We start from the raw sequence: 24,687 nt of genomic DNA, 5'->3' as shown, positions 1-24,687 counted from the left end.
GCCCCAGGCAGCGGGGAAGCACCCTAGGGAGACAACAGCGCCTTTCTGATGGCTTTGGAAGCAGCTGAAGGTGAACAGCCGTGAAAAAAGGCAGCGCATCCTGCACGGGGCAGGACCCCAGTGCCTCCAGCAGGGTCTCGCCCCCGCTGCGGCGAGCATCAGCCAGCATCGTGCCCGCAGCAAGGAGCGGGGCTGTACCCAGCGAGCTCGGGGAAGGTGCTCGAGGCACCCCGGAGCCCCGCTGCCACCCCGAGCAGGTGCTGGAAGGCGGCTGCCTCCGGTCCTCCAGAAAAGGATGGAGCCACGCGCGTGTTCGGCACCCACCCCGCTGGCCGGGGTGGCTGGGGCCACCCGTGGGCGAAGCCTGCGAGGGCTTTGGAGGCCGTGGCCAGGGGCAGTGGGGTCGGGGCTGCGTAGGGGGTCTGGAGGGGGCTCGGGCGGCGTGGGGAGCTGGAGCCTGGCTGTTAGGCGCTGGGGGATGGGAGCGGCACACGCAGGCACACGCACACACACATTACCCACATGCACACGGCAGCAGCACCAACAGCCCCTGCCAGCAGCCTGCAATCGCTGGAGCGCCCCGCTCCTCCGCCTCTCCTCCTCCTCCTCCTCCTCCTCCTCTTCCTTCTCCTCCTTCTCCTCCTCCTCCTCCTCCTCCTCCTCGCTGCCCACCGGCCTGCGGCACCCCTCCGCGGCCTCCGGCCCCACCAGCGCACAGACAATGACTTCATGCGGATTATGCATCTGAAGAAATCACCAGCTCCCAGATAGCCACAGGGGGAGGTATCCATGTGTTTGGCAGGGAAGCAGCCTCCTGCTCGCCTTCCTTCTCCCCCTCTTTTCTCCTCGCACCCATCAGCTGCCTCCTCTCCGCCGATGGTCGCCTCCGGTCCCCCCGCGCGGCGCTGAGCGAGGCCCCGGCGCATCCCTGCTCCCACGCTTGCACCAAGGTACCGCCGAGGCTATTTTTATTCCCCCCCCCCCCCCTTTTTTTCTTTTCCGGTTCGCCCGCCGCTGCCGGGCTCGGTGCTGCTGCTCGCACCCTCCGTGCCTGCGCCTCTCCCGCTCCCGTCTCCCCAGCCAGCAGCGAGCGGTGGAAGGAGCCGTGGTGGAGGCTTGTCCCAGCCCCGGCACCTGCGTCGCAGCGGCAGCCACGGAGCAGATCCAGCCCAGCTCCGGCCCCGGCCGCCAGCCCTGACTCCAGGTTTGCATCTCCCACTCCTTCTTCTCTTTGTCGACGCGCCGGTGCCATTCAGGGGATGCGCAGGGGGCCCGGGGAGGGTGCTGGAGGGGGTGGATGTGGTGGGGCGCCGGTGGGGCTCGGGCACCTGGGTCTTGCCGTGGGATGGGGAGCGCGGAGAGGAGGTGGGAGGGGAGGAAATGCGAGAGGCTGCACCCAAATAAATAGACACGTATGAAATAGAGAGGCTGGGGGGAGAGCAGGGCACAGCAAAGCATCTGCCCCATGCAAGGGCCGCCGGGCGCATCCCCAGCACCCCTACACGGGGATGCCAGGGGCCGGGCAGCACCCGGGAGGCTGCGGTGGCGGCAGGCACCCACAGGCTCCCTTCTCGGCAGAGTGGCAACCCCAGGGTGCCGGCGCGGACCATGATGGACCTGAAAGTGGACGAGGAAGAGGTGGACAGCGGGCAGCCGGTGAGCATCCAGGCCTTCGCCAGCAGCTCCACCCTCCACGGGCTCTCGCACATCTTCTCGTACGAGCGGCTGTCACTGAAGCGCGTGGTCTGGGCGCTGTGCTTCCTGGGCTCGCTGGCGCTTCTCGCCCTCGTCTGCACCAACCGCATCCAGTACTACTTCCTCTACCCGCACGTCACCAAGCTGGACGAGGTGGCCGCCACCAGGCTCACCTTCCCCGCCGTCACCTTCTGCAACCTCAACGAGTTTCGCTTCAGCCGGGTGACCAAGAACGACCTGTACCATGCCGGCGAGCTCCTCGCCCTGCTCAATAACAGGTGGGTGCTGGGTGCCCCGTGGTGGCCCCGGGTGACACCTCCAGCCATGGCTCAGCGTGCCACCGGGTGCCCCACCTGCCCACGACGCGGCTGGTGCAGGCAGCATCTCCTTAACCTCCATGAGGAAGCAGATCCTGAGTTAGTTCAGCTCCGCAGCTGGATGCGGCCACTGCATGGCCCTACCATGAGCGGGGTGACCCCAGGTCCTGCTCCTGCTCCTGGGCACGTGGCTCCCACATTGGAGCTGCCCTGGATGGATCCGGCACGGCTCCGATCCCCACGTGCAGCATTGCCAGGAGGTGAAGCTGCTGAGTGTCACCTGCACACTGGGGCCATGCCTTGGGCTGCAGGACCCCAGGGTGCAGCATCCAGGGAGAGACCCCAGCCCATCCCCGTGCCCGTAGCAGCTCCATGGTGCTGCCAAGACGTCCTCATGAGCTCGGGGCCAGCATCAAGGCGAGCTCTTTGCCTGTGCTCATTTAGTGGGGCACAGCCACCGCATCCAGCCTGCCACCAACGGCACAGAGCACGCAGCTGGGCTGCCCTGAAATGGGGCCGGTGCTGCAGGACTGATCTGGGGGGGCAAGCAGGCTGTGTTTGGTACACAGTCGCTGCCAATGCCAAGCTTCTCCGCTGCCGCAGGTGTCACAGTGGACCTTGGAGACAGATGCCGATGGCTGGATGCGTTGAGCTCCTCCTTGCCCATCCTCCTGCCCCGTCTCACACCTCTGGGTGAATTTGTGCTGTTGAGGGCTCTAAAAAATGCCGTGGGCAGAGTGCTTTTGCCAGGGGTTGGGGCAGAAGTAGCTCGTGTGAAGCCCAAATGACTTTTGCCAGCGGGAGCAGCCACTGCAGCCGGGCCTGAGCCTCTGCCTGCTCTTTCCCCTAAGATACGAGATCCCGGACACCCAGACGGCCGACGAGAAGCAGCTGGAAATCCTGCAGGACAAGGCGAACTTCCGAAACTTCAAGCCCAAACCTTTCAACATGCTGGAGTTTTATGACCGGGCTGGCCACGACATCCGGGAGATGTTGCTGTCCTGCTTCTTCCGCGGGGAGCAGTGCACCCCCGAAGACTTCAAAGTGGTGAGTGCCCCCGCGGCCCCCTCCCAGCGCTGCGAACCCGCCGTGCAAGGAGGGCATTTGTCTGCCTGTAACCGTTCCTGCCTCCTTTTGGCTCAGAAAGAACGGGTGGCAGCAGCATTAAGGGGATGCCAGGGGATGGTGCTGGGTTTTAGAGGTCCAGGAGCCTCCGAGGCGCGGGTGCCGCTCGGTGCAGGGTGCTTCCACGTGCGCAAAGCTCCCCGGGATCGCTTGGGCTCTGCCAAGCAGGGTTGTGCGTGCCGGGCTGGACACCTCGTGCTGGAAACCGCCGCATGGTGAGGATGGAAAAGCAGGGAGAGGCACGGCAATGGCCAGCGGGGACCCAAGGGAGCCCCCCCAGGCCCTCGGGGAAAGCAGGTCCCAGTGGCACAGCGCGGCGTGGAGCCTGCAGCTCGCACTGGTGCTCAGCTCCAGCTCACAATAAAGCCTTTATCCCCCCGCGGCTGCCTCTCCCCCGTCCAGCTGGGAATTACACAGTGCTGGCCATTCGGACGCTGCCTGATAAATTCGGCAACCGGGGCGGCTCTTTGTGAGCCAGCTCTGGTGTGGCGTGCGCCGCTCTGCGCCTTTTGGGATCCCCCGTCCCCATCCCCAGCATGGCTTGGGGACGTCCCGTGCTGAGTGAGGACAAAGCCACCGAGCGTGCCGAGGCGCTGGCTGGGTGTCCCCAGGGCTGCTGCCCAGGTCCCGGCACCGTACGAGCGGTTTTAATCATCTGCAGTAAATTCCCTCGGCGGGCTCTTTGGACAGAGCAGCCTTCTGTCGTTAACAGTCGGGTGGTTCGGTTGTTAAATGGAGGCAAGTTGCAGCCCCGAGGGGGCTGGATCCCCCCGTGGGGGTCAGGTCACCAGGTGCTTTTGGTGCCTGGCCCTTCCTGGTGCTGGGTCGTGTTTTCCGCACCAAAGCATCCTCAGGAACTCATCCTTCATCCTTCCATCCATCTGTTAGGGTCCAAATACCCCGCTTCCCCCATCCGCTCCGACCGGGAGAAGCAAAATAGACTTGCAGCTGGTTTATTATTACTGCCTGGATTATTCCTTGCAAGCAGGTTTGGATGATTTAATGGATTTGATTAGAAAAAGCTGGCTCAGTGCTATATTTATGTTGCTCTTTGGATTCCCCTTGCAGCCTTGTGCAGGCAGGGCTGTGCGTGCCGGGGCTGGGGCCGGCGCCGCCTGCGCACGCGGGGTCCTGCGGCCGCCCCGTCCCTCCGAGCTCTTTCAGGACCCTTTGCCCTGTCCCCGCGTGGGGCTTGCGGCAGTTTTCCGAGGCGTTTGTCTTAAAGGTTCATCATTCCTGCCTCCACGCTGCTCCCTCCTGTGTCCGTCCGTGCTTGGTGCTGCTCTGGGTCCCGTGGCCCGAGTGAGGCCGGTGGGGGCCGGGGCATCCCCGGGACCGTCCCTGCACCATGCCCCGCTGTCCCCATCGTCCCCCTGCCCGTGTCCCCCCACTGCAGATCCCACTGCCTCTGTTTCGGAGCCCCTTGCACCTCCCAGGCTGGCGGGATGCCTAAGGAGGTGCTTTCACAGCCCCCCCCTTCTTGATACAGAGGAGAAGCGGCAGCCGAGGGGACCCCTGCCGGGGGGGGGGGGGGGGGGGATTGGGGGGCTGCCAGGCCCCACGGGCTGGAGGGGAGCTGCCTGGGTGCAGGCAGGGATGGAGCTCGGACCTTTCCACGCCTGTCCCCTTCGCAACCGTTCGACTTCAGTGCTGCGGCCGGGGGGGGGAGAGCCGGGGGGGCAATGGGGAGAGCCGGGGGGGCAATGGGGAGAGCCGGGGAGCGATGGGGAGAGCCGGGGAGCGAGCGGCCGCCCAGGCGATGCCGGCTGCATGCTGATGTTGGCCGGCGCGGGAGGCGACGGGAAGAGCCGCGGCTCCTCCGCCAGCACCGCGGCCGCCGCGTTATCTGTCCCCGGCAGAAGGGACGGCTCGGGGGAGACACAGCTTAATGCAGATGGGGGGGGTGCCGTAAACAAAATATCTGGGGTGAAAATAAGGGGGCAGGAGCTGACCCCCCCGGCCTTGTGCTGCTGGACGGTGGGAGGACATCGCTGGGGGGTGGCCACGGCAGCCCTGGGTTCCCCCCCGATGTGGGGAGCGCTGCCTGCGTGGCCCCACGATGCTGGGAGCATCCCGGGGGAGGGACACATCGCAGTCCCCCCCCCCCCCCTCCAGCATGGAGGGGCCTTGCAGCGCGGGCAGGATCCCCCAGCGCGCAGGGCTGGTGCGGGATGCCAGGGGAAGCCCATCCTGGGGTTGTCGGGGCTTTTCCCACCTCCCCTTTTGTCCTGCGTCGTCCCCGGGCCACCTCAGGGGGGCCCCGGCCTTGCTCCTTCCCCTCCATCGCCACCCACCCCGGCTGCGCGCTGCGGGGGGGTGCTGCGAGGGGCACCAGCCACATGCAGCTGTGGGGATGCTCCGGGGGGCAGAGACGCCGACCGGGTTTGGACCCGTCCCATTTGGGGGACCGAGCTCTTGAAGGAGACCTGGGAGGATGCGCAGGGAGCTGCAGCCGCCTCCTCTCCCCAGCCTCCAAATCCTGGCACAGCCTCAAAGGCATGGGGCATGTCCTGAACGCCCCCCAACCCCCCCGAACCCCCAGCCCTGAAGGATATGGGGTGAGGACATCCCTGTCACCAGGGCCGTGCCCAGAGCCCGCAGAGCTGCTCATGGGGCGGCCTTCCAGGACTCCTTTTTGGGGATGGGGGAATCGGCCTCGCCTTTGCCTCCGTTTCGGGGCCAAGCTCCCCAACGTGCTCATTAGCAGCAGAGATCAATGTTTCTCGCCTGCTTCTTCATTATTTATAAGTTCGAGCCCTCATTCCTCTGCGGGAGTGCACGGCCCTGCTGGCTCCCTGCTTGCATTTCCCTTCCCTCCCCATGCAGAGGCCCCAGGAGCGCTGCTCGCTCCCCCGTGGATCTGCTCCCTGCCCAGTGGCCCCGTCTCTGGGCTCTAAATCCCATTCATTTTCTTTCCATCAAGAGGAAAACGAGGCTACCCTTCCTCTTCACCCCACAGCGCCGTCTGGGGCACGGCAGGGGTCACGGGATGGGATTTGGGGCTGTCCCCCACAAAACCATTGTTAAACCTCAGGACGGTGCCGCAGGCTCTGCTCAGCCCCTTTGTGGGGTGGGGGCAGCCGGGGTGATGTGGGCGGCCGTGCCCGGAGCCATGCGTTTTTGCAGCTTTCCCATCTCACAACCCCTCCAGCCTGTCCTGGGGCAGAGGCACGTCCCCGAGTCCCCATCCCCCTGCTGCTGCTTTGGGGGCACGGGAGCCGTGCCTGGCCACGGAGCCTTAGGGCAGCGCACGTGGGACACCCCAGATAAAACTGCAGAGGATTAAGACCTCTGGACCATTTCCATGAGGCTCCGGGGCTGAGCTGGCACTCGGGAGAATCGAGTCTGACATGGAGATCATGCCGCTGCATTTTGCATCGTCTTTCTGCATCCTCTGCCCTGGAAATGATGAGTGCCCGGAGGATGAGCGAGGCAGGGAGCAGGAGAGGTCTGGAGCAGCCCCAGCAACCCCCCACCACACTCCTCCTCTCCTTCCTCCCACCGTGGGTGCTGCTGTCACAGAACAGAGCCAGCACCATCTCGCCGCACCCTGCTGAGCCTCCCCACAGCCCCTCCGAACCCCAGGGCACCTTCCTGAACCCCACCAGATCCCAGAGCCACGGCTCTGCCTCGATCCTCAGCCACGGGGGACCCCAGCACCCTCCGGCAGACCCAGGCATCGGGGCCCCGGCAGTCACGAGCCCGGAGCCCTGCGGCGAGCGCAGCATCCCCGCGGCGAAGCGCTGGTGGGTAATCATGGAGCCGGAGTGAAAAACATCTCCAACACAGCTGGAGAGACCGGGCGCGGGAATTACTGATACCCAGATATTTCCTGGAGCTTTAGAGGGTTAATAAATAAACCTCACGGGCTCATCTGGCTCTGGAAAAACAACCTGGGGACCGCGTGGGCAGCAGGAGCGGCCGCTGGCCCCAAAAAGCATCATCCCCCAGCCGGGGACCGGTCCCCAGCAGCACGATGAGCCCGGCAGCGCTCCCCACGGTGCCCGACGGAGCTGATGCGTTTACAGACGCTGTAAAACATTCCACTGATTTATGTAAATCACTTCTTGCAGCGGCACAAGGGCTCCTAAATAACTTATAAGCATTTGAAACCGTTTGCGTGTATCTGTTGTTTCCGAGCGGCGTTTTCACCTCCGGCATCCCGGCGGTGGTCCCCGGGGCCCGGCGATGCCATCCCCGCCTTGTGTCAGTGCAAGCTCCCGTCTCAGCCGTCGGCGCCGTCGAACAGCGGCTTTGTTTGACCCCGGAGCTCGCATCGCTTTGCCACGCCAGCGAAGCAAACCGCGTGGGACACGGGCTGCGTGCTGCGGAATAATCGGAGCTGAAGGAGCAGAGGAGCAGCCCCAGACGGGACTGCAGCTATTTGCCAGGTCGGGAGCACCCCGACTCGGCCAGCAAGGAGGCTTTCGAGGATCTCGGTATTTCGCTCAAAGGAAATCATCCAGAAAGCAGCCCAGAGCCATTTAGCCCTCGGGTGCAGAGCGGAGGCACCGACGAGTGCTGATCCTCGGCAGCCTCATTTCCTCAGTGCTTACCAAGGTCTTCTGGACACAGGTGCCTGCGGGGTGCAGCTGGGAGAATTCGGGATCCCTCAGCCACCCACGGCTCCACTCGCCCCACTCGCCAACCCACGGCGAACGACTCCTGCTTGAATCCAGTCGCTTTTTACTCATTTTGCAGCAGGACAGCGCAAGACCGTCCCCCTTCCTGCATGGGAGCGGCCCCCCGAACCCACCGGGATTTTGGCAGAGCCAAAAGCAGCAGAAGAGGGTCAGGGACAAGTGGCAGAGGACATCGGTGCTGGGCATGGCACAGCGGGGGCCGACGCGTGCCTGCGCCTCGCAGCCGGTTCGTTAGCAGCGCCGCCATGGAGCAGGTAAATCATTTAGCGCCTCGAACCTGTAAGCACCGAGCAACATCGCTCCCGTTCGCCCCGGCAGGAGATTAGGAGAGGAGAGAGGAGGACACGCAAGAGCAGGAGCAGGCCCAGCCGGGGGTCATTTAGGTCCTGGCCTGGCATCGCCGCCGTCCCCAGCAGCGTGCGCAGCCCTGCCCAGAGCCGGGAACACGCGAGCAGGCACGGCGCACGCACGGGAACGCTGCGCACCCGGAGGCGTTGTGCACACCCAAAGCACTTCGTGCACCCAAAGAATTTCGTGCACACCCAAAGCACTTTGCGCAGCCAGAGTTACCTTGCACACCCAAATCGCTTTGCACACCCGGAGGTGTCGTGCCAAGGGCTCCGAGCACCTGAGATGCACCTTTGGGGCCCCCGCCAGGCTGTTCCTGCTCCTCTTGAGATGCCTTTGCACACAAAATCATTAGGAAATTAATTATTAATTATTATTAATAAGGTTTAATGGTATCTTCAGCTGCTGGGAGAGACAAGGAGGCTTTCGAGCACCATCTGGCTGGCCGCAATGGAGGCAGGGATGCCACGACCATGGAGATCCAGGCGCACGCACCCCAGACACCAGCCCTCATGGGAGCCACAGGCTGGAAATATAACCCTGAAACACCACCAGAAAACGGATTTTTTTTTTTTCCCAAATGATTTCCCCTTTATCTCCCTTCAGTCTTTATCTGAGATCCAGGCTGAGCAGCAGCAGCTGAGCACACGGCACGTTCGGTGACCAAGGGTATTTCACAGAATCCGCCCAGGAAAGCTCTCCGGGTGGCTTCTCCTCTTCACCAGCGCTAAACGGGGACAACCTGGGGCAGGGGGAGCAGCTCCCCTGAGCACCCGGAGCCATGCAGGAGGCAGAGATCACCCCAGGGAGATCCAGGAAATTAACTGTCTCATGGCCTTTTGCCTCAGTTTTAATTTATCTGGCTTTTTATAGATGCCTTTGTTTTATCGCCTGCAGAGTTTGGTCAGAGCCGGGGCTCTCGAAGCAGCAGGCATCACTGCAATTCCCGAAACAACCATGACTCAAGATGCACCTCACCATCTCAGGCTCTTATTTATTTATACAGGCCTTGACACTTGGATATTACAACTTCATTTTTTTTTTTCCCCTGAACATTTTTTCCCCCTGCACGGAGGGTCCGGTGCATTTGCACCCAGGATCGCAGCACCAGGACAGAGCCAGGGACACAGGACCACGCTGGGGCAGGGGCTCCCCCCACCCTCAGTTTATGGGGGATTTTAAGCTCCTTCTTGCTGCCCCAGCAGCCCCACAAGGCAGCGGTGAGCCCCACGCAGAGCAGCCACACGCCAAGGCTGCGTAACCATCTTGCTTGGATTAGATTTGATTTGAAAACCGTGAGGTGTGCAGAGCCGGGGCAGGCGAACGCAGCAAGAAAACCCGCTCGGAACACGATTTCCGCACCCCCCCCCCAACAAAAACATCGGCTTGAATGTTTGCATGAACCATCTAAGCAATTGTAAAGGATGTCAGAAAAAATTGCAACCTGCTTATGGGTAATTCACAGGCGGCAGGAGACACGGGGAGGCTTTCAGATAAGCGTCCGCCCGGAGAATAATCCGGGCAGCCCCGGAATTAGCGGCACCTCGGCAGCCTCCTCTTCTGTTCCCAGCGGGGCAGGAAGCGGCACGGTGCCGCTGCCCCCCTCCAAGGCACAGGAGCTGCTGCAGATGGGTAAATCACCCAGCGAGCTCTCGGCGTTACAAACTGTTTCAATTATAGTAGCGTAAACGGGTCCTCAGCAAGACGGATAAGGCGGCTGCCGGAGCCACTGTGGCGGGTGCACAGAGGAGCCCGGCTGTGGGTACTCATGGAGCTGCACGGGGCGCAGCGGAGCCCCCCCCGGATCCTCCCCAGCAGCAGGACCACGGGGGACCACGATGCCGACAGCCCCGGCACCAGGCAGGGCTGGCTGGGAAGCGCTGAGCAGCGCCGGGCCAGGGAGGTTCTGAAAGATTAATGGAGTTTAAATGGAAACGTTTGGAGAGGAGATAAGGCTCGCCTGATATGAAATGATATGGAACAACGGGAGCCAGGGAGGCCCCAGGTCCATAATGAAGTCCACTTAGCGCATTACTCACCGTAATGTGCTTTTTATTAAAGTCCTGAGCTGCAGATGCTGGGTCTGCAGACGACAGCCCCGGGCAGGATGGCACGGGGCCGGCAGGGACTGGGAGCGTCCTGGCTGCAGGCACCCTGGGCTCGGACACTGAAACCAGCCAGGATGGAGCACAGCAGCCCTGCGCGGTCCCAGAACGGGATCTTTGTTTTCCCATCCCCTGCACGAGCCAGGAAACGACTCCCGCATCACCACCGTGCATAGCTGGGGCTGGACTGGCTGGGCCCATGGGGACAGGGTGGAGAAGAGGTGGAGGTGGGGGAATAATACAGAGAAAAACGCCTTTTTAATCATCAATTTTTCTGCATTAGAATGTGACATGCTAATCCACTGTGAAGCGTCTAATCTGGGGGGATAAAGGGTCGGATAACACAAGCTGCGCCTGGCTTGGCCGACGGTGCAAGCAGAGGCAAGGTGGCAGCATCTGATAAGTGCGGCAGGATTAGTCCCAGCAGAGATCCTGGCCGCCCGGGCAATCCCACCTTGCTCACCCGCCTCCTCCGCCCGGGAGCAGCGCGAAGGCTGCCCCGACTCTGCCTCTTATTCGGGAGCTGCAGCTGCCCCGAGGTGGCTCGCCCTTTCCAGGGCACCCACGGAGGCGCTGCCAAAGCAGCCTCGGCCCCGCGGAACACCTCCGTGGAGCAGGACACGTTGCAGACCTGATTTTTCTCCCCTCTCTCTGGCACAAGGCACCCGGCTGCATCGCAGACGCACGGCAGCACGCTTGCCCCACCAGATATCCGCCCCCAAACCCTGCTCCTGGATGCTGTGGGATTGCGTCCAGCCTCATTGACCCCCGGGGAAGGTGCAGGAAGCCCAGCCCCAGCTTGGCCAGGCCTTGCCGGGGACAGGCAGCACCTGAACCGAGCGGATCCAGCTCCCTGGGCACCCCCCGCCACAGCATCCCCGGGGCCGGGCTGCTGCTTGCAGGCCTGGGATAACAGAGCTTGCAATGTTGTTTTCTCCTCGCCTCCTCGGGGATTGGTTTATCTCTATGAATAACTCCATCCCGGCTTTGATCTCCTCTGCCATTAAAGCGTGACAGGCTGTGAAATGTGCTGTTGCTGCCGTCAAATCCCCCCCTCCTGCCTCACCCCCCGCCGCCTCCGTGCTCCCCCGCTCCGGGGAACCTCCTTTCCTCAGCCCATGGTGAGCTGCGAGGCACAGAGCGGGGCCAAACCGCCCCAAACAGCGGCCGAACACTGAGCTGGAGCCAGGAACAACCAGGCTCCTGCCACCGTCCCACTGCCCTCGCTGCAGCAGGGGACAAGGGCATGGAGCATCCCCGGTCCCCAGCCGCAGGTCGGGGCACGGCAGCATCGTCCCAGCACGCGCCGCCACGGGGGCTGATGTCACAGCTAATTATAGCATCCCCCATCCCTCTCCCCCGCAAAAGCTTTACCTGAAAGAGGGTAAAAATAAATCCTGCTGAGGGAGGAGCTGGAGCGAGCCCAAGGACTGCTCCGGCATCTCCAAAACTCACGCAAAGCGGGACGGCAACCCCCTGCCCACGGCACGGGGACACGGCCACGGTTTGTCCCTCATTGTAGGGGCAGGACGGGGCCCCCCAGGCACCAGTGCCACCGTGCTCCTGGCCGTCACCATCCCTGGTCACCTTCATCCCAGCTCGAGTGGCAGCTCCGGTAACTGGAGCCCAAGCAATGCTCGGCCTCTCCGGGAAGCGGCCCCGGTGCTCTCCGCAGGCTGGTTAAGCCGAGCGCGACAGGTTAATGGCTCCGGCCGATGATGGAGCGTTTTCATTACAGCACCTCCCTCTCCCTGCTGCAATCGCTCCTGAAAAGACACATTAAAAGTTCCCCCACCATGCCATTAGATCAGATTAGCACCTCGCTCACACCATCAGGGACCAGCAGGGCGAAGCAAACCCTCCTCTCTTCCATTTTCCTTCTTCGCCTCTCCCTCCTCCACTCGTTGCACTGAAACTCCCTGTCCAATAGCCAAGGGACGGGAGAAATCCCACCCTGACCTCAGCCAGCCTCATTCCCTGCCAAAAGCAGCCTCTGGTACCCATTCCCTGCTCACACCCCAGGCCTGAGCCAGCCCCATGCCCCCAAGCCCCCTCCCAGGTGGTGCTTTTATAGCCCAGCCCTGCCCATGGTGCAGCTGCAGCTCGTCTCCACCAAGAAGGCAAAGGGACAGGATGTGACCCAGTCCCCATGGCATGGTGGCTCCTAGCCTCCCTGTCCTTCTCCTGGGATGAGTTTCCAGCTCAGACTCTCCAGGTTACTCCTGAAAGGCACGACCTTGCTCCCAGCCGTATGAAATTTCATCCTGTGCCTCTGGCACTCGTCCCCAAGGTCACCCCCTCTTCTCCCAGGCACTGACAGCATCCCCAGCTTTGTGCTCAGCGCTTCTGCCAGCGTTCCCCTTACACTTTTGGGGCCCTTTTGGGAATATCAAGCTTGGAGGGCCCCGGGGCAGACCCTTGAGGGACCACGTGCTATCACACCGTAACCTCTCCTCATCCCTGCCCTGGCAGTGGTCCCCAGCGTGCACCCCGCGCGTTTCACCAGCGTCTCTTCCTCGGGAAGGGCAGATAACTTTGGGCTCCCATCAGTTCTGTAGAAGTTTCCTGGTTGTATTTGTTCAGCAGGTTTGGGGGTTCCTGTGTCCATGTGCTCAGGGACGAAGGGCCCCAACATTCCCCACAGTGTGCGGGGAAGGACACACGGCAGCCGAAGCAGCGGGCTGGGGTGTGCTCATCACGCCCGAGCATCGGAAACCTCCCGTCCTGCTCTGGCGCAGCGAAGCCCTCCTGGATTCAGACGCTCCTCTTCCCCTTGGGTCCACGATGGCGGCTGCGGTGCCGCGATGGGGCTGGAGATTGCTCTGTGGTCACATCGGATGCTTTTATGAAGTGCTGAGTGCAGGAAAAAAGCAAACCGCAAGAAGGGGCCGTGCTGCCGCAGGGCCACAGGGGGGGATGCCTTTGCTCCCAGCATTCGCCCGGCCCTGGCTCCGTGCCCCCATCCCACCTCGGGGCTGCCTCTCCGGGTCCCCTGGTCCCATCCTGCTCACCGGCACAGGGCCTGGATGCCATCCCCAGGGGGAAGCAGTGGCTCCCCGTGCCCTGCAGGGATGTGGAGGACGAGGTGATCCACCTCACGCCAGCTGAGCTCTGCAGGAGTCATCGCCCTAACCACGGCAGTGCCAAATCCTGCAAACAGCAGCGTTGGCTCGGAGGACGCCGGACCTTGGAGCGCACGGGGACGGGTGCCAACGGGGCAGGGTGAGCACCACGAGAGCTCGGGGACACCGCAGCATCCATCCGTCTGCTCTCAACGGCACCATGCAGACGGGCACCGCAGCGGGACGGTGTCGGGGGCATTTCGGGCAAGGCTCTGGCTGCCGTGATGAAGAGCCCGGAGAGCACCGAGAGCCAAGCATATGGTGGCTGCGGAAACAGCCCGGCCCCGGCAGGGTGTGCCTGGCTGGAGCAGCCGGTCAGGCTGCCAGGGCCGTGCTGCCCCACGGGGAGGACGGAGGATGCAGCACGCAGCACGCCGGGTGCCTGCGCCCACACCCGTGCGCACCCATCCTCAACGGGAGCTGGCAGCCCCTTGGCTTCCCCGGGCAGCGCCAGGAGCTCCCAGCACAGCAGCGCTTCTGGAGCCGGAGCCGTCTCTGCTCCGTCCTGCCAGCCACAGCCAGGCTGGTCCCCTGGGACCGGGGAGCCCGCAGAACCGCCCCTCGCTCCTCCTCTCCTCGTCCCCGCTCCTGATATACCCTCCTCTCTCCGTCCCCTCCGAGCAGCCCTCTGCTCCTCTCCCCTCGCTCTCGCTTTCTCCCCGCGCATCAGTGTGCCTCTCGCTCCTTTTCCCTTCTCCGTTTCTCCTTCCTGAATTTTCCCCTTCCTCCCCCCCCACTCTCCCCCAGCCCCTCTCGCCCACCTTACAAGGCATCGACCCACCGTTGGAGACCCCCCCAGGAGATCGGGGGCCAGGACCACACCAGAGCCAGGACCCCCACGCTGGACAATGCCCCTCCAGATCTTCTGCACCATTTCATTCTCCCACGAGGAAGGACCAAGGGATGCCACAGCTGCTGGGAGGGGAGAGGACGGAGCGGATGAGTTCCTGTACAGGCAGGAGGAGGATGAAGAGGAGGAGGAGGACGTGGGAGCAGCCACGGACTTTGTGGCCTTTGCCAGCAGCTGCACGCTGCACGGGCTGAGCCACATCTTTGTGGAGGGCAGCCTGGGTGCCCGGCAAGCGCTCTGGGCGCTGGCCTTCCTCCTCTCGCTGTCCGTCTTCCTCTACCAGGTGGCCGACCGCATCGTTTACTACCTGGAGTACCACCACGTCACGCTGCTCAGCGAGGAGGACAGCCCCGAGATGACCTTCCCCGCCGTCACCTTCTGCAACATCAACCGTGTGCGGATCTCGCAGCTCAGCCACGACGACCTGCTCTACCTGGCTCCCCTGGTCGACTACGAGCCCGGGATGGAGCTGGGCTTTGCCCCAGCGCAGCCCAGCTCCTGGGAGGAGGACGAGCCCCTAAACTTGTACGTTTTTTTTAATCGCACTTGCCACCAGCTGGAGGACATGCTGCTGAGCTGCAGCTACCGGGGCGAGCGGTGCGGCCCCAGCGACTTTGTGGCGGTGAGTAGCCCCGTCCCGCTGCCCCAGCGTGGCCGGGCACAGCCCCGGGTGGCAGCACGCTTCTTTTGCCCGGCACCGTCATCTCCACCGAGCATCCTGCCCGTTCTCTGGCTTGCTCAGCTCCCATTACCCCTCACCTGCCCCACCACTGCTCCTTCTCCTCACCCCAGCTCACCCTTCCCACCAGCCGGGACTGCTCAGCGTGATGAGCGCCGTGATCGCAGCTGGGGATGGGGGAGAAGCAAACCCCTGGGCAAAGAGTGGGCTCCCCGGGGACTCCTGCTGCCTGTCCTCTGGCCCCAAAAGGAGAGGGAAGGGAGCAGGGAGCAGCTCCAGCCAGCACTGTATAAGATCAAGCAAGCGATGTTGTCCTTGCCCGGCTCCTTTGGGGACGGGCTGATATTTCACCCCATCCTCCAGCACCCAGGCGCTGGTGTCAAGGCTGGTGCCGGTTGCGTGGCCCCACTGGAGAGCAGCTCCGGGGCTGTGCTTGCAGAGGAGGTGCCTGGCACCTCCGTCCTCGTGTCACCACCACGCCTGGGCTTGGCACCATGCAGCCTGTTGGCCCTAAACGCCCCTTGCCCAGGCTGGCAGCAGCTCAGCAGCGTGGAGCCGTGCCGGCAGCCGGAGGTGAGAGCTGGAACGGGTGAGAACAGGGGAGCTGAGGATCCTGTCCAGCCCCGTCCTCTGTGGGGATGGAGGAGGAATGGGGCAGGTGCAGGTGCGGGCAGAGGGCTGAGCGCCAGCGTCTCGGGGATCTGGGGCTGTCGTGGGGTCCGTGGGGTTGTGGTGCTGTGAATCTGCAAAGTGTCTCCTCTGAACCCGCGCCGTTCCCGTGCCCGTTGCTCTTGGTGCGGGTTTCTCCTCCTCTCTCGGGGCAAAAGCAGGCAGCTCCAATGGTGAGGGACACCCCATGGGGCAGGAGCCCGGGTCGGATCTGCGCAGTGGTGCCGGTGGCAGTTTTGGGGTCAGCAAGAGGGGCCCTGGCCTCAGCCCCGTGTTCTCTCCTGCAGGTCTTCACGCGCTACGGGAAGTGCTACACCTTCAACGCGGGGCAGGACGGGAAGCCCCGGCTCATCACCATGAAGGGGGGCACCGGCAACGGCCTGGAGATCATGCTGGACATTCAGCAGGATGAGTACCTGCCGGTGTGGGGGGAAACAGGTAACCCACCGCCCCAGCGGGTCCACTCAGCTGCCAGCAGCTCCCGTCGTGCTTCCCAGCCACCTCCCAGCTCCTCACGCTGCAGGGCCACGTCCTTTGGGCTCCCTCCTCTTCCCTCCTTCCATTTCTCACCACTTCAGGTCCTTCGCTTTCCTTTCCCCTCCTTGTCTGTGCGATTTGCCATGGCAACCCCCCATCAGTTCAGACAAGCGGCCGTCACTTGTTTATAAATAGAGCCCAGCACTTTCCCTGCTGCTCTCCCCAAGCTCTGGACTGAAAGGGTCAGAGGTGGAGGGGACGAGGACACGGTGCAGCAGAGGGATGGACGGATGGCTGGACGCGTAAAGGAATGAGTTGGCTGAAGGGAAGGGTGGCAGGCAGAAGTTTCGTTCCCTCTGCCAGCCGGGTTCAGCTTCCCTCTGCTTCTCTCTGCCGCAGACGAGACCTCGTTCGAAGCCGGGATCAAGGTGCAGATCCACAGCCAGGACGAGCCCCCGCTGATCGACCAGCTGGGCTTCGGGGTGGCACCCGGCTTCCAGACCTTCGTGTCCTGCCAGGAGCAGCGGGTAGGGGCTGGGGGTGCCAGGATGCTTCCTCCCACCCTCTGGGCTAGACCTGGGTCGCTGAGCCTCCTCCCCGTGCCCCTGTCCCCTTGTCCCGATGGGGGATGGAGAGAGGGGACCAGCCCCGGGGAGGCTCTGTCCCTTCGCTGTGCCAGGGGGCTGCTCGGAGGTGGGCTTCTCTTCTCACTCCTGGCTTCTCCCCTGTCCCAGCTCATCTACCTGCCACCTCCCTGGGGCGACTGCAAGGCCGTGGCAGGCGACTCGGAGTTTTACGACACCTACAGCATCACCGCCTGCCGCATCGACTGCGAGACCCGCTACCTGGTGGAGAACTGCAACTGCCGCATGGTGCACATGCCGGGTGAGCCGCACGCCGCCGGGTCTGGCCCCTCCGCCCGCGGACACGGTCCCACGGGAACCCTTTCTCTCTCCTCCAGGCGATGCCCCTTACTGCACCCCGGAGCAGTACAAGGAGTGCGCAGACCCGGCCTTAGGTGAGGCTGCCCGGCCCCGGGGTTGGGGCTGAGCGTTGGGTTTCTCCGTCTCTTCACCCCTCTCTCCTCCCTGCCCAGATTTCCTGGTGGAGAAGGACAATGAGTACTGCGTCTGCGAGATGCCCTGCAACGTGACCCGCTATGGCAAAGAGCTCTCCATGGTGAAAATCCCCAGCAAGGCCTCTGCCAAGTACCTGGCCAAGAAGTACAACAAGTCGGAGCAGTACATCGGGTAACCCCCCACGGGGACACGGCGGCAGCGCGCCCCTCTGACTCAAACCTCGACCTGACGCCGCTTCTTTACCGTGCAGGGAGAACATCCTGGTGCTGGACATCTTCTTCGAAGCCTTGAACTATGAGACGATCGAGCAGAAGAAGGCGTACGAGGTGGCCGGCCTGCTGGGTGAGTGCTCTGGGCGGGTGGCTGTGCCCTGTGACAGCACCTGGTTGGCATCCTCCGACGTGGTCCCGCGTGCTGTGAGCCCAGTCCCGAGGCACCAAGGTGTGCCGACAGCATGGGCGCGGAGCAGGGCACCCCGGCGGGCCGCAGCGGTGATGGGGTCTGCCCTTTCTTTGATCCATCTGCCACCAGATGCTGGGCTCGTGCCCCGCTGATGAATTCCCTCTCCTTTCCTCTCCTCTCCAGGTGACATTGGAGGGCAGATGGGGCTCTTCATCGGGGCCAGCATCCTCACTGTGCTGGAGCTGTTTGACTACGCCTATGAGGTGAGCGCCTCTGCCATCCCCCGGCTGCGAGGGGGCTCGGGATACACTGGAACACCGAAGTGCTCCCCCCCCCAGTCCCCTCTGTTCCTCCAGGGCTGGCACAACCCCATCCTCCCCTTGGCACCACATTCCCCCAGGGCTGGCAGAGCCTGCTGTGGGGCGCTGGGCCATTCCCTGCACCCGGGGCACGGGGCAGAGCCGTTTGTGGAGCTGAAACGTGGCTCTCACAGGTGATAAAGCACCGGCTGTGCCGGCGGGGCAAGTGCCGCAAGAACCACAAGAGGAACAACACGGACAAGGGCGTCGCGCTGAGCATGGACGACGTGAAACGCCACGTAAGTGCCGAGCGCATGCCACAGGAGCCACCACAGGGGCTGCCCCAGGTGTTTCCCGGTGGTGGTGGGGTCAGTGTTTTGGGAAGCAGCTGGGAAAAGCAGAGGCAGCAGGCAGAGGTGTTGTAGGGAGCCAGGGGTCCCGCTCTGCAGGGTTCTGGGTGAAGCCGGCGAGCCCAGGATCCCATCCGGCCTCTCTGCCCCGCAGAATCCCTGTGAAAGCATACGGGGCCACCCGGCAGGCATGACGTACGCAGCAAATATCCTACCTCATCACCCGGCCCGGGGCACTTTTGAGGACTTCACCTGCTAACTGACGTCTGGATGTACAACCTGAGCTACCAAAGCCCTCCGGAGAGCTGCCCTTCTCCCTGCGAGCGCCAGCGGAGAGACACACCAAGGGGACCTTGCTCCTCGCCACAGTGGGACATGGACAAGAGCGACGGCCTCGGATTTCGGGGCAGGCGGTCGGGTCGGGCCACGCTCGAACCTGGCATGCAGCCTCCGCGGCAGCTGCTCCGTGCCTGCCCCGCTAGCTCAGAGACTCGAGGACGCTCCAGCCCAGCCATCCTCGCGGCGTGGGGAGCGACACGCACAGCGGGCTGGGGCACGGGCCTTCCCCGTCTCCTCCCCTTCGGCTCCCCTCAGCCTTTTTAACTAGAAACCCAGAAGCCAAGAAGAAGCAGCCATTCGGCCGCACAGTCTCCATCCACAGCCCTGTCCGTCTGTCCATCCATCGTCTCCATGCCCATTTTGCTCCCACGCCTCGGCCGGCGCTCGCTGGGGGCCCTGTGCCCGGCGGGAGGGATCGCCGCGGAGCCCTGCAGCGTGTCCAGCGGGCACGGCCACGGGTTCATCGGCCCCAGCAGAGCCTTGCTGCCCCCTGGGACCACGGTGGCCCACAGCCCACCCTCACCATGGCCCTGTCTGGGCACCCCCGGCTGTTCCACGTGCACAAAGATGGGGCAGCTCCACCTCTCCAAAACGTCTTCCTCGGCCACCTGCCCTGGGGACAGCGGTGCCCGGCCGCTGAGCTCGCCGGTGGCTGCAAGCGCCGTGGAGGACCCAGCCTGGGGGTGACACCTTGGCATCGAAGACCCCGCTGCTCAGTCGCTCTGCCTCGGCTGTGTCATGGGGAGGTCTCCCTGCCTGTGTCTCCTGGGCTTTGCCCCGCAGTCCCTTGTGTCCCCAGGGAACCTGGAGCTACCCCGCGCGGCCCCAAAAACAGCCATCCCTGGGGAGAAAGGCGTAAGGAAAGCTCCTGGCCTCCGGTTCGGCTGCAGCCACTGGCCTGGCTCAGCAAGGGGCACAAGGCAGAGCCCCTCAGCCCCGCTTCAGCCAGGCGGGCGGAGGAGCCCCAACACCAAAAGGGTTTGGAGGTTTAAGGGACGCCCCACGGCACAGGGTGCTCTGCTCCGCGGGACCCCAGGTTCCCACCCTGCCCTGATAGCAACCCCCCCCCCCCCCGGGGACCACGAGCCCCGGGCACTTTTGGGGCGCCTGCCAGCTCGCCGCCGGGGACCCCCGCTGCTCCTCCTGTCACTGCCCCTTCCCAGCAGTGGGGGCCGGCCGGCCGGCTCTGGCCAAGTCTCCGCTCCCCAGGCCCGCGAGCGCACGGCCACTTGGCTCCAGGGTCAGTGGCAATCAGCCTCCCCCAGCCCCTGCCAGCCCCCAGGCCCCTCGCATCAAGCAAAAGCCCTCCCAGGGCTGAAGTGCTACTTATCTTTAAGAGCTTTTGCAATAAGTCTTTTTAGTAATTATTATTTCGACGGTGTGCTTTTGTTCTTCTTATTGTCACTATTATTATTTGCTTCCTGACCAAACTTAGGAACTGGGGGGCAGTCCTTTGTTATCCAGCGATCACCCAAAGATGACAGGTCGGCCGCATCCATAAATTTTCTTATGGATTTTTCCTAATGTTTCATTTCATGTCATTTATTTATTTTCTTTCCTTCTCTCCCACTAAAGCTTTTAAAGATGGGGCTGGGGTTTGACCTTGATGCTCGCCTGTTGAAGCATACACTTTTTTTGTTTGTTTCTATTATGCCATCTGCATTTTATATTTCTTATATATAATATATATGACTATATATATATGTGTACATATATATATATATATCTATATATGCATCATATCAGTGTAGATACCCATCCCGTAGCATTTAGGCCTTGTTCTTGTGCCATTTTTTTTTCTGTTACTGATCTCTGAATGCCTTCAAGTGTATAAAGTGTTGAATTCTCTCTGGTATCTGTACTATGTACACACATTTTCATAGGAAGCACAATAAGATGACAGATGCATTGTACATCAATACCTGCTACTCTTAACGATGATATAAAGAATGATATAACTCACGAACACCGAGCCTCTCTCTCTCACGGAGCTGCAGGAAATGCTCCCCAAGGAGGCAGGCGGGGACGGCATCATCCCAGGATGTTCTTGAAGGCACCCCTGAAATGCTGGGGGCTGAAGCCAAAAGGAAGGGCGGGGGGAGGATAAAGCTTTGGTCCAGGCTTCCAGTACAGCCTCCAAATGCTCACAGGAATACCTGCAACAGCAGGGATGATGCTGAGCAGAGTCCCGTTAAAGAGCCCCTGTGCCAACGCGGCAATCGCTCGATCCCTCCGACCTGGCATCCCTGCCTGGCCCTGTGCTGCCACGCGAACGCGCCCCGGGGGATGCTTCAGGGCCGGAGGATGGGAGCTGACTTTTGCTCTCAAGCAGGGGGAGGAGAATTAGCATACGTGCAGCTGCTGATCTTTGACAAATCTAACACTTCTGTGGTTTGGGACAGGTACCTGAGATTTGGCAGAAATGAGTCACCGGCTTGAATATTACCTGGTTTTAATTTAACTCAGTTAGCAGCAGTTGTAGTACAAGCCGTGTGCAAACACAGCTTCAGTCCTTAAGATTTCCAGCTGCAAAGAGCAAAAGTAACATTCCAGGTCCTGGGCATTCAAAAGGGCCCTCAGGACCCTGCGGGGACTGCAGAATAGCGAATGGGCAGTGGGCAGAGAACGCTAAAATGCCAAACTCCCCCTGGTCACTTGGCTCCGGCCACGTCCTTCTTGCTCCTGGAAATGGCAGACGGGTGTTTTGCATTTAAACTAGAAGAGACGTGCTGCTATTCTGGTCCTTCTCTGCCAGAGCTGGTGCTGCAAAGGCCACAGGGTGGGCTTTGAATAGGAACGAGATGATATTGCAAAGCCCAGAAGGGAGTTAATGAACCTAAATTAATTGCAGCCAGACACTGGGAGTAGCCAGAGCAGCCGACCATGCCTGCTTCCTCCACGGTGCCATTCACACGGCTCCTGTTGCAGGGGGCAGGCAGCGACCCCAGCTCTGGGAGCCGTAATCTCTTCCCCGGCTCCCCATTAACCTGCTGGGCTGTGCTGGGAGCTGGCCACCCATCTGTCACAGCACATCCCTGGCCTCGGCACGACTGCACGAGGTTTTTTCTGCTGCTGGAAATGACGTCGGTGAGCCCCAGCCTGGAACAGCCTCACAGAGGGGCGCCAGGACCCCAAAAGCAGCGCAGCTGATGCAGTTCCCACCCCTGGAGCCGAGGAAAGGTGAGGGGTGGGTGCGCAGCCAGGAACCAGCTACCACCACTGGGAGCAGCACGGTTATGAAGTGGACAAGTTGCGCTTTTTCTGACCCAAAGCTCCAAGGAAACACGCGATCCGGGCACCGACGGAGCACACGGGATGGGGAGCCTTAGCTCGGGATTACCACGCAGAGGCTGCGAGGGGCTAGCAGCCTGCAAGGTGCGCGGTGCACGCAGCGGCGCGAGGCTCCCGCTGTGCGCAAGACAAGGAGTTAATTACACCTCGCAGGAAGCATCTCTGCCGGTCCACGTGAGGATGAGGCGCGACGCACCCAGGTCTGCGATTGCTGGGAAGCACCTGCTTGCACACTGCTGTGTTTACCTTGCGGATTGTGTGGCTGCTGAAGCCCTACCGAGCTCGGATTAATCATGCAGCGTGCATATAACCGTGGCAGAGATAGCATCACCTCTTCTCCTCCCTGGCAATAATTCCCGGTTACCACTTGCTCTTTGCTAACGCTGCCAGCAGAAACAGGCGCTGAGATATAATTACACAGTCCTGGATGCTGCTCGGCTGCCTGGAGCTGCAGCCATACGGGCTGGGGAAGAAGGTTTCAGAGGAGCTGCCTTGTGCCAGCAGGTGCAGGAAGATGAAGGTGCGCGGGGAAGCATTTCGCCAACCGTTTCCACTGGGAGGAGTGAACAAACCAAACCCTCAGGGCAGAGGAAAGGAGAAAGGACGAGCGTAAGGAGACACTGAGCCAGGGAAGCCGGGGTTATTTTCTCCCTGTTTCTTACGAGACAGCTAAAAACAGGGGATGCTGAGGACTGGCAAAGGAGCATCTCTGGGGACGGGGATCTGGGGTCACATCCCCAGCTGATGCAGTCGGGGGGGGCTCTCCAGACCCCGCAGCTCACCTGCTCCCTGTGCCAAACTGAGCAGCAATCCACATCCCACCCCGCTCTCTGCATTTCTCAGGTCAGCCCTTGCTTTCCCTCACTCTCACCCTGCCTCGCTCCCTGTGTCCCTCCCAGGAGAGCCAGGCAGCTTTCCAGCCTGCCCCAAAGGCTCCTGCCAGGCTTTAAGTCTCAGTCAAAGTTGCATCTGAACGGCATGGAACAGATAAGTTCCACTGCTTTTCCTCTCCATGAATATTTCATAAGGCAGCTGGGCGCCAAGCCTGTCGGAGGTGGCATTAAATTAACTGCACGGACACGAATGCTGAGACAACAGTTAATGGCTCTGCTCAGAGCTTCATGTTTTTCGTTGAGGATAGGAAACGCCGTATCTGGCAGAAACGGTGCAAACATATCCCTGCTTCTATCCTCGGTCAACAATGCCATGCACTGTACAAGGCAGCCTCCTAAATGACCCATGGTCATCATTAATGGCTTAATTAATACTTGTGATGTGACTGCTCCCTTGGCGTTTTTCACAGATTAATGCTAGCTGGATTTGCGTCCCTTTTCTCTCTGAACAACCGCAAGGATAAGTGCTCTGGGGAGCAGGGGAACGTAATGCTAATACTTGCAGAAGGTGGCCTTTAATTCCAGTATCATGCTTTCGGTAGCAACCCAGGTCACTGTCAGCGGAGACAGGAATCCTTCTCCCAGGTGCTCAGCCTAAACTGGAGCAAACCAACTCCAGATGCAGACTGCACAAAGCATCTGGCCGGGCCAGAGCCCGTGAAGCCTGGCAGTCTGCACCCATGAACTCCCCTCTTTGTCCCTTCAGTCGCACAGCACCAAGGCTCAAGCCCTGCACGCTGAGACAAGCTTTCTGCCTTCAGCTTTTGAAAATCGCTTTCAGAAAGCCCCTTCTGAACGCACACCAAGTCTCTCCGTAACACACACCCACCCAAGTGCAAAGAGCAATCCTGCACGGCTCCACGAGCAGCTACCAAGGATAGCTTGGTACACCTGCAGGGCACCCATCACCGGCTGGGTAAAGCCTTTTAGCCATACCATACTGATACAGATGTGCATAAATGATACAAAAACGTGCCCATTTATGCTCCACAAGTTTATTTCCCGCAATGTCCTGGCGAGAGGTGTTGCTGACACTTCTGTAGGTTGGATTCCTTGGGACAGGCGAAGCTGCCTCCCTCCAAGCTCATCCCAGAACAGGGAGGCTTCAGGACCAGCATCTCCTGCAAGAGGCACGGATTTGTTAACGGGGAGCGTTACAGGTACGGGCTGGCAAGCGTGGGACCAGCACCCCAACCCTCCTCAGCTCCAGAGCAGCACTGACAGAGCTCCTGTGCTGGCGGCTGCAGAGGAAATCAGCCGGGCTAAACTAGGACAGGAGGGATCAGAACGAGGTGCGGCGGCGGCTGAGGTGGGTGGATGAGTCCCCAAGCACGCCTGAGCCGAGCCTGATGGCTGCCAGCCTAAGAATTCAACGAGCTGCGAATCCATCTCGCGGGTGGTTTTGCCGGGAGATGAGAGCTCCGGGGGCTCCCCCTGCAGCACCCCCTTCCCAAAAACCCCTCCGTGACAGTCGGGGACGTTGACGCTCCCCACCCCACAGCCCCACGGCATCGCCACGCACCCCCACAGATGCTCCCCCTCCAGCACCTCCGGAGATGCACCCCCCCTTCCCCCTCTGGCCCCTACACATCCCTGGACTCCCCGCGGCCCCTGAATCGCCCACAGGCTCCCCAGGAACATCGCCCCCAGCACAACCAGGACCCCACTGCCCCCTCCTACGCCCCCTGCCACCCCATCCTGTCCCACTGGGGCCCCTGCACCCCCGAGACCCTTGTGCCCCTCAGGACCCTGCCCCTTCCCATACCCCCTACACCCCCCAAGACCCCTCCCCAAGACCCCAGCACCCCCTCAGAACCCCACAGCCCCAAAAGACCCCTACACTCCTCAGAACTCCCCATACCCCCCTGCTCCCCCTGTCCTCCCCACCCCGTGTCCCCAACAGGTCCCATCCTTTTTCCCTCCCAGGCCTCCCCATGTCCTCTGTGTCCCCCTTCCCCCTTGTGCCCCCTCCCATGTCCCCCCCCCCGGCCTCCCTGTGTCCCC

At 62.0% G+C, this 24,687-nt stretch overlaps 1 protein-coding gene and 1 long non-coding RNA gene across 5 annotated transcripts; one reads left to right on the top strand and one right to left on the bottom strand.

Moving 5' to 3' along the window:
• Window positions 1-500: 500 nt before the first annotated feature.
• On the top strand, window positions 501-20,461 carry ASIC1 (acid sensing ion channel subunit 1). Of its 4 annotated transcripts, none has more exons than XM_035308897.1 (13): window positions 501-783; window positions 1,081-1,204; window positions 1,579-1,973; window positions 2,864-3,059; window positions 15,841-15,991; window positions 16,430-16,628; window positions 16,725-16,915; window positions 16,992-17,048; window positions 17,127-17,280; window positions 17,360-17,451; window positions 17,695-17,774; window positions 18,005-18,109; window positions 18,315-20,461. In XM_035308897.1, exons 3-13 carry the CDS (start codon window positions 1,609-1,611, stop codon window positions 18,417-18,419), a joined length of 1,695 nt encoding a protein of 564 aa, XP_035164788.1. In that variant the 5' UTR covers window positions 501-783; window positions 1,081-1,204; window positions 1,579-1,608; the 3' UTR covers window positions 18,420-20,461. The 4 variants fall into 4 exon arrangements, with proteins under 4 accessions (XP_035164788.1, XP_035164786.1, XP_035164785.1 ...); XM_035308895.1 differs by having other exon boundaries at window positions 501-950; XM_035308894.1 differs by having other exon boundaries at window positions 501-1,204.
• On the bottom strand, window positions 20,315-24,099 carry LOC118155568. The gene is made up of 2 exons (XR_004745914.1): window positions 23,906-24,099; window positions 20,315-23,804 (listed from the first exon to the last, which is right to left on the bottom strand). It is a non-coding gene; the product is annotated as an uncharacterized LOC118155568 (long non-coding RNA).
• Between the last annotated feature and the right edge of the window lie 588 nt (window positions 24,100-24,687).

Source organism: Oxyura jamaicensis, chromosome 33 (genome assembly GCF_011077185.1).
Source record: "Oxyura jamaicensis isolate SHBP4307 breed ruddy duck chromosome 33, BPBGC_Ojam_1.0, whole genome shotgun sequence".
NCBI classification, from domain to species: domain Eukaryota; kingdom Metazoa; phylum Chordata; class Aves; order Anseriformes; family Anatidae; genus Oxyura; species Oxyura jamaicensis.
The sequence above is the reverse complement of the archived record's forward strand: the minus strand, read 5'-3'. Positions and strand labels throughout refer to the sequence as shown.